Source organism: Nicotiana tomentosiformis, chromosome 8 (assembly GCF_000390325.3).
Source record: "Nicotiana tomentosiformis chromosome 8, ASM39032v3, whole genome shotgun sequence".
In the NCBI taxonomy this organism is placed as follows: Eukaryota; Viridiplantae; Streptophyta; class Magnoliopsida; order Solanales; family Solanaceae; genus Nicotiana; species Nicotiana tomentosiformis.
The window spans coordinates 138,892,948-138,901,593 of record NC_090819.1 but is presented as its reverse complement, the minus strand read 5'-3'; the positions used below and the strand labels follow the sequence as shown (position 1 = coordinate 138,901,593).

The 8,646-nt window shown below is 35.3% G+C and overlaps 2 protein-coding genes across 2 annotated transcripts; both read right to left on the bottom strand.

Moving 5' to 3' along the window:
• Positions 1-407: 407 nt before the first annotated feature.
• LOC104110143 (uncharacterized) lies at positions 408-1,316 on the bottom strand. The gene has a single exon (XM_009619583.4). The coding sequence runs from the start codon at positions 1,314-1,316 to the stop codon at positions 408-410; it is 909 nt and encodes a 302-aa protein (XP_009617878.1).
• Positions 1,317-1,761: 445 nt separating this feature from the next.
• On the bottom strand, positions 1,762-7,522 carry LOC104110144 (BTB/POZ domain-containing protein POB1-like). Its single transcript, XM_009619584.4, has 6 exons — positions 7,060-7,522; positions 5,389-5,541; positions 4,988-5,115; positions 4,832-4,895; positions 3,400-3,679; positions 1,762-2,861 (listed from the first exon to the last, which is right to left on the bottom strand). The coding sequence occupies exons 1-6, from the start codon at positions 7,271-7,273 to the stop codon at positions 2,048-2,050; spliced, it is 1,653 nt and encodes a 550-aa protein (XP_009617879.1). The 5' UTR covers positions 7,274-7,522; the 3' UTR covers positions 1,762-2,047.
• Between the last annotated feature and the right edge of the window lie 1,124 nt (positions 7,523-8,646).

Here is an 8,646-nt window from a genome sequence, read left to right as displayed (position 1 = left end):
CTCATGGGAGGGTTGAATTTCTGGATTAACATTCCTTTCAAACGACTGGAATTGAGTCCAAAACTGGAGCAAATATAACTGTAACTTTTATAGAAAAGTATAAAAGAAGTCGCAAAAACTCCTGTCTGCCTTTTGTCAAGACTATAAATTATCAAATTAAAAATAAATTAACCTCTAGACGAAAAAAAAAAACATTGCAATATTAGTCAAATATACCCCCGAGGTTTATCTTACAAATATCCCAAATAAGTTTTAGAAACGCATTATAAAAACAGAATTTTTTTTGTGCTCAAACTGGTCTCTCTTTGCTATTATCGTACTATAACATCTTTGGAAATGCAACTATACAACTAAAGATTTTACCTTTAAAACCATAAAACTAACTAATCACAATAAAATGACACAAACTATGGAAAACATGGTCCTTCAATTACTGGATGAGTTCTTGTGACCATAGCAATAGGCATTTTACTTTTACCAACAACAACAGTTTCCAAAAACTCACCTTCTTCTGCTTCTCTTTCCATTTCACATGTTTTCTTGGCTTTAAAAATTCCCAACACCATCTTTCCTACTGCAGCTACCAATGCCAACCCGAGTAGTCCGATAATAAATCCAATAACCAAAAACCCCCATATTCTCTTCTTCTTCTTTATCTCTAAAGGTAGCACTATAGAGAAATGACCATGATTTCTTGTGTAACATAAGTTAGGAAATCTCATTTCACTAAGAGAAACTTTCCCATTTTCATCAAACATAACACACTTTGTTCTTTCCTTCATCTCTGTTAAATTCTTGAACTCGATCGATATAGGTTGTCCCATTGGTTTAAGATCAAGCTTTGTAAGATTTGTAATACTACTAATATGAGATGGTGCATCATAAACCATGAAACCAATAACAGAAGTTAAGAGATTGTAACCTGATATGTTGAAGTAATGAGAAGATAAGTTTCCCAAGTCATTATACAGAATGTGGATTCTTTTAACATAAGGCACTGGAATAGTTCTTGGAGGGATAGAAAAGCCACTAAAGTTTGCACCCTTTTTCCACAATGTTCTGCTTCTTAATCGAACGAGTGAGAGTTTCATTCCTGCTAGATTTGAAGGAAGATTAGCATTGTATAAATCTCCAGTATGTTGATGAACCAAAGATTTGAAAGCATGCTCGTGAAGAATAACGTCTAATGATTCTGTAAGGCTGTTATTAGAACATTGAACAAGAAGAAAGAGTTTCAAGAAGATGAATAACCAAACTATATACAAGTTTTGCATAAAATTTGATCTCTTTGGACATTGTCTGTTCTGGGATTTCATTGAATTGGTCGAGTATTTGGTTTGCTTTACTTTCCAACTGTATGAAGGACTTCGAGCTTGAAATATGGCTAAAATTGAGGAGGAAAGAAGGGTTGGAGGTGGAAAGTCTTTTTCTTTTTGGACTTAAGATTAGGGTTATACACTCAAAGTCATGCTTAAGTTGGTCCCATTAGACTAATAATAGGGTTTCCACCTTAGGGTGAAACAATTATGCCTTTGTCTGTTGATAAAGAGAGACCATTGTTCTCCCATGAAATGTGGGAATTATCACATGGACCAAAGTCCATATTCTTTTGTGACCAAAAAAAAAATTGGGGGGGGGGGGGGTCATATTGTCCAGATAACAAGGAGTCCTGGTGAGGGTAAGTCAGACAAGTATTATGCACTACCATAAAACAGAATTTGAAGCTTTGGAAACTTTCAGGTAACTAATTACACATCCCCAAAGCAACTGAAATCTGGATGAGCAGTTACTATAAGGTCAAAATATGAATCCTCACAAAGACTGTGATTGTCAAAATATGAACCACTCGAAGTCTTTGATTTTACTAATTTACAACAGCGCATATACGGCAATAGGTAACAAGCAATATATAGCCCATACAACTATTGCTCATATGTGCTGCACTTTTAAGTAAGACACCACTACAATGTAAACTTCTTAAGCCCTCACTGAAATAAAAAGTATAGTTTAGCTGTCAGCGGAAGCACAGCGATAGTATCTGAACTCTCTATTGGCGGATAGTAAGCTCAGCTCGAAGATGGAGAAGTCCATTGATGAAGTAAGTACTATCATCAGCCATAAATGCGTTCCAACCTATACCAAATAGGTTCCTGTAGCCAACAGCCTTGCCACCAGTGAAAGTGTAGTTCCCTTTGTATTTGCTCACGTATTGCTCGTTTGGCTTGATACGAGCTGCAAACTCGTAGTCGACTGCAAATGACACTGCGCCCTTCTCTTGCATGCCCAGAAACAGCCCAAAGCAATGGAATGCACTTTGTTGATCCATGTTGCAATGAGCTGACAGGAAAAATCCCTGTCCACCCAAATGGAAAGCCTGTGAATAAACTCTACCAGCAGGAAAGAGGCTAGCGCACTCCTCTTTTTTCAAATCTAGGTAAATAACACACTGTTGACGAGGTGCTTCGAACTCGAGAACTTTAACAGGTCTGTATTTGTATGCCCTCTCCATGTAACGATGGCACAAAGCATTCCCTGCGTCTGCAGCAATGGAGCGCTGCCGATATGGTGCTTCGGCCTTATAAAAAAGAGCCTCAAGGACAAGCTTTGAAGCAAGCTCAGGATCAAAGTCATTGCATGTTAGGACTTTCTTCAGCTTCCTGCATGTTATGCATGGAAATCGAATGAGTCGACAAAGACGTGAGCTCAATACTTCCCGCCGTTCTTCAAGCTTTGGGTAATGGATGCGAGCCCACTTTAACGCAAAGTCATAGACAGCATCCTCTGAAGCAATCTGAAGATCGTCACTGGACAGAACAGCCTCAATTCCCGCAAGAGGCAAATTCAATACCTCTTCTTGGAACCTGAAGGATTTAAGAGAAAAAAGATTCATAAGAAGATACCTTTCTCAAACTAGTTTTCATGCATGTGCACTGCACATGCCAACAGCAGTTAGCGTAGAAAGTTATTCATTAACTATGAGCCAAACAAATAAAGATCACTTTCAAATTAAAAGAAAAAATAATTTTCCATTAGGTAACAATTGATTAAAGTACGGACTGATATGGAAATGCTAAATCTTTCATACTTTTATTAGTGGTATAGATGAAAAGTGTATGGAGTATTGAAAGCTGAGGTCATTATTATAGGTCAATTCTTTGGTATACTAATGAAACAAAAGGGAAAATTTCATCAGCTAGTGCCTGGAGCCCAAGAGGGTCGCGAATGTTAAAAGGAAGTGTTGGGTAATAGAGATTCACTCATTTGGTAATCAAGATAATGAAATGAAGAAATTTCTAGATGTACTGAGAAAAATCAAAAACTTAACTAGCTTCACTATCATATTCAACCAAACCAGAGCGAACAAGGTAAAAGTTAAAGTTTCCATATAGAGCTACTCACTTGGTTATATCCTTGAAACGTGCAGCAAGAAACTGTTTCGCAGCATCTGTTAACGGCAGAACGGCATCAGCCATTAGTACACTGGAAGGAAGATCCAAATAAAGCAATGCTGATTCACAAGTCATGCGAAGATTTCGCAGTACGCGGCTGCAGTATCTCATGCATGACGCAACCTCAAATTTGTCAGCAGCCATCAGCACATCAAGCACGGCAGTAAGTGTAGTAGTTGATAAAGTATTGCTATACATAAAATTCAAGAGGTCCATGAGGGCAGCTTCTTCTGCTCAATAAGATTGAGAAAGGCAAAAGTTAAATTGTTTGTCAGCTAACAACAAAAGAAAATATATGCAGATAATTTTTCCTTAAAAGGAAAAGAAAGGATGACAAACAAAAAGGTGGACAGGAGATTTTGCAGATAATTAAAACATTATGCGTGCATGGAGAATGCTAAAACTTGAAAACATTATGCGTGATAATCTATGTCAAATTGACTCTTTAGGAGTATCCCATATGCGTGATAATTAAACCATCAAGTGTATGGATAATGCTGTTAAACTTGCTAACATTATGCACGATAATCTATGTCAAATTGACTCTTTAGGAGTATCTCATATGATTCACATCAAAGATCCAAAATATATTAAAAAAAAGTGCGTGCTAAGGCTAATAAATACAGACTTCCTTGTATGGTATTTACTTATCCAACTGTTTGGCAGCCCCAGAAAATCTCAATTATCATTTATTAGTAGGTAGTATGATTTCTATTGAATTGTACATTGATAGTTGAAGAATGTAAATGGAAAACACATCTAGTTCAGGTAAGCCCAATCTCCTATTAGGGTAAAATCTAGTTGTTCTAAGTTTTAACCCTAAAAATAACCACTGACAGCAATTGTGACAGGTTCATCCATCACTCTTCTCAGATAATCATTGGATTTTTCCAACCCTACCTTGAGAAGGAGTATTCTTTTCTAATTTAAGTGAGCTATTGCAACTCAAAGAGATTTGTGAATGTAAACTTATCTAAAAAAAAAAGAAGAAAGTTTTGAATGCAGGCGCTGTTCATGAAGATGATACAGACGGGGTTTCTTCCCTCTATTCTAAGCTTCCCTCTATTGTAAGTTTTGTTTGGGAGGGAAGATGGGGAGAGTCTGTGTGACAATGCCCATAGTACGCTAGAGCCAAACATGCATTGACATCGGTTTATACCCTGATTCAATTAGGAAAGAAATGTAGTTGAAACATTCGAAGCTCATCTGTACAACTACACTTAAATTTCTGACAATGGGTAATACAAGGTTTTCCTGTTACTCCAATCTCAAATATTGCACTTAGTGCTCAAGAAAAATTTACTACTCCTAAATGTTAAAAAACAGACATTAAGCTGGAATGAAACTTTCACACGAGAAAGTAAGTCAAATTTAGTACTTACCCGACGCATTGATTCGTATGGTTACATGCCGTTGCTCCGACTCTTTCATGCCATTTGAGAACAACTAAGAAGAAAACAAATAGTTGTTTTAAAAAAAAAAAAAAAAGGAGATGCCTAATTAAGGCAAAAAATATTAGTATATTAAAGACTACTCACCTTATAAAAGAATGGACTCTTAGCTGCCAAAATGGGAGAACTGATATGTATAGTTCTCACCCGAAGGGGGTTTGAAGAGTCCATGTTTGTAGATGAATCATCATCGCTTTTAGAAGCTTCATCATCGCCTATAAAACGCATCAAACTTGTCTAAAAACCTTGATAAATAGCCATTTATCATGTAGACTAATATTAAGAATGCATCATAAAAGAAAAGTTGACTTTCCAACTATGCAGGCAGAGAATATACTTCTCTCAGAAGAGTAAGCAATATTAGAATCTAACCTCAGATTCTTGATAATCAGGATTTTATGGAAAGAGTTAGAATCACTAATGAATAATGATTGATATCCTTGAAATAGAAGGAAAAAGTACTACATTATAGGGAAGTGAATACGTACCAGGGGGATTTGTGGTCATCTCAATGCCAGAAGGTGATTCCTCAAGCATTCCTACAGCTTCTTCATCTTGTTCGTCATCAGCAAGACCATCTTCCATTTCCAGCAAATTACAATTTACTACTTGCTCCTCACGTTGCATGACCACATCCGCATCTGACAAGTAAATGAGATAAGCATACGAAAGGGGAAAAACAGGAAAACTCGCGTAATTAATAGCGTAGAGCTTCCAAAATATGTGACTAAAGCAGGGTAAGTTTACATGATAAACTACATTTTGTTCTTCGATAGGCCACAAATGTTTTGAGAATGAAACTTTTGTTTAATAGGCCAACGATTTAAGGACACTTTCAAGTATGACTTCAAACAGCCAACAAGCAATAGGATGTTTGCATCTAAAATCTGTAGTATTTACAACAAAGCTTAACTGACAGACACACATGTACTTGAAAGGGGATGCAACATTATGGTATGAGGTACTCGAACGAACCTACTGCATAAGTACTCTGCAGTGCCAAGACTAAATAAGAATACAAACTGCAAATACATCAACAAGATCAGTGCATGCTTTGTAGTTTGTACCAGCAGCCAACACTCAAACAACTTCAACCAAATACATCATTTCATCCTCCCAGTTCAAAACCTTTCATTTCAAGTTGCATCTCATTAGTTTCATCAAACATGACCATTGACAACAACTTTTAAGGCTCATCTAATCCTACCTTTATTTTAAAAAAGATCAATAAATTGAAGAAATAAACTGCAGCTGTGGTATCTATAAAGAAAATGCAATCCCATTTCACACAAAAAAACAAAACCCTAACTCAATAAACTGTCTTTCCCATATTCTAAACTAGTTGGTTCAGCTATATGAATCGTTTATAACCCGCCCTTCGCATGCATTAACCAAATAAAAAATTTCCCTAGAAAAATCCACCCTTTAAAGCTAAATTACAAACGGGGAAATCCAAATCCATATAAAGAGGTACATGAAAATTAACAGAAACCAAAATTCTACGGATAATAAGATGTTGCCCTCCTTATTATAAAAAAGATGTTAAACCCTAATAGAGAATTGAGAAAACAATCCAGTTTCTTTGTTGGCATCCTCCCCTAGAACGAAAATTCAATGGTAAAGTATGTCTTTTTTTTAATGAAAATTAACAGAAAACAAAAGGTCTAAGCTAAATAAAGATGTAAAACCGTAATGAAATATCGAAAAGTTAATTATTTTCTTTCTTAATATCTCTTCTGCTAAAATGGCACCCAAGGGTGTGGCGTAGTGCACCGAAGGGTGTCGCCTAGTTGTCAATAAATGAGCGCAAACCATCGACACCAGGGTTGAAACCCCAACAAGACAAAAGACACTAAGTGATTTTTTCTTATCTGCCGTAAGTCTTGGTCTTGTGTTTGTGGGAGATATCAGCTACACGGTAAAATAGTTCAGGTGTGCACAAGCTAGACCAGACACTATCATTATCAAATATATAAAAAAATAACCTTGTTTTATAAATGATAACAGAAAATCAAAACCCTAATGAAGCACTCAAAACGGCAAACCATTTTCTAAAACCAAAAATCTACCCCCCCAACCTCCAAACACACACACACACACACACACAAAAAAAAAGGAGGTTAAACCCTAATTGGAAAAAAAATTTGAGAAAAACAAACCATTTTCTTTCTTGATTTCTTCTCTCCTACGCTTGCGATTCCGGGCCCAATCATCAATGCCGCCACTACAACCTTCACAGCCCGTTTTACAATCCGGCAAGTCGGGTACAATCTCAATCCTTAAGATCCGATCCGAGAAATTGCTATCATTGAAAGCGAACGCAAAGTCTGATTGTATACCCGACTCGCACCCGGGAGAAAAATCAGAATCCATTATACAAAATTGAATGAAATAACAAAAATTTACAGATTAAGAAGAGAAACCCAATTGAGAATTGATGAAAAGGTTGTGTTTTTAAGGGTTTTTATACAAACAATTTACATAATTTGAATGAAGTAATTAATGTTACAGATTAGAAGAGAATCCAATTTGAGATTGTTGTGGATTTTGTAACGGAAGAAATTTTAATTGGTTGTTTTGCTGGTTTGTTTTTATGCTTAATTTTGGGTTTAAATCAGTTACAAGTAGTTGTCTTTATTTAGCATACTCTTGTCTTATACGAGGGGAAAACAAAACCAATTCAAATCTGTTCTTCAATTTTACATCTTTTTTTTTTGTTTTTAAATTTATTTTTTCTCTTGTGGAGTCTGTTGTGGTCAAATAATAGTCCAATGCAAAGACTAAATTCAAGAGTCCTGATAGTATGTTACTGTAAATATATTTATCTTTGAAAAAAACTAAGTAAATATGATGTGATCAATGACATACGTAAAAATTACAAAATAAGTAATTGAGCTAGATAGCTTGATCGCTAAAAGACTATAATTAAGTCGCATTATTATTAAGTTTACATATTATAATTGTTCAGTTAAATTTTATGACTTTGCGTATTTTGGTTGTTCTAGCTCAAAGATATAACTTTCACACGGCTTACATAACACTTAGTAAGCGCTTATATTTGTCGCAAAAGCCAGTAATTATGTGATTAGTTTTCTATTAATGCTTCGTTGTTATGTGATCGATGATCAATTCACTTAGTTTTTATTTTTATACCAGATTTTATTTATCATATTCAGACATCTTTAATCCTAGTTTAGATTAACCATTAAACTGCTCAATTTGGAACAATCATCAAAACTAAAAGTATATATATTTTCAGATAGAACTTTATACTTATGTAATTAGCAGCCTAAACGTCGTAACAGAAGTGGGCTAGGATTTTCCTTCCAGCCCTGTTAGGAATATCCAGACCACATGTCCAAAATCAACCCAAAAGAATTACAAGCCCAACCTCAAGAAATAATGGGTGATTTGCAAGAAGAAAAAGTAGCATGGTATAACAACCTATTAAGAAAATTGGCATAAAAAAGTCCTAGTTTTAGATATTGACACCCTATAGCCCAACTTTAAATTTTTATTTGTTTTAATTGGTATATCATAGCCAATTTTATTGTTATTCAAAATTAGAAGTAACGTTCAGTACTTTCCGCTCTCTCTTCCCCTCTCTCCTTCTTTTACGCTATTCTTCTCCAAATTCCAAAATTTTCAAATCTCCCAAATCTCTCCATTTTTATCTGATTAATACTCTCTTATTATGTCTTCTTAATCTTTTTCTTAACTATTTTTTTAAATCAAGACTCTTTTGT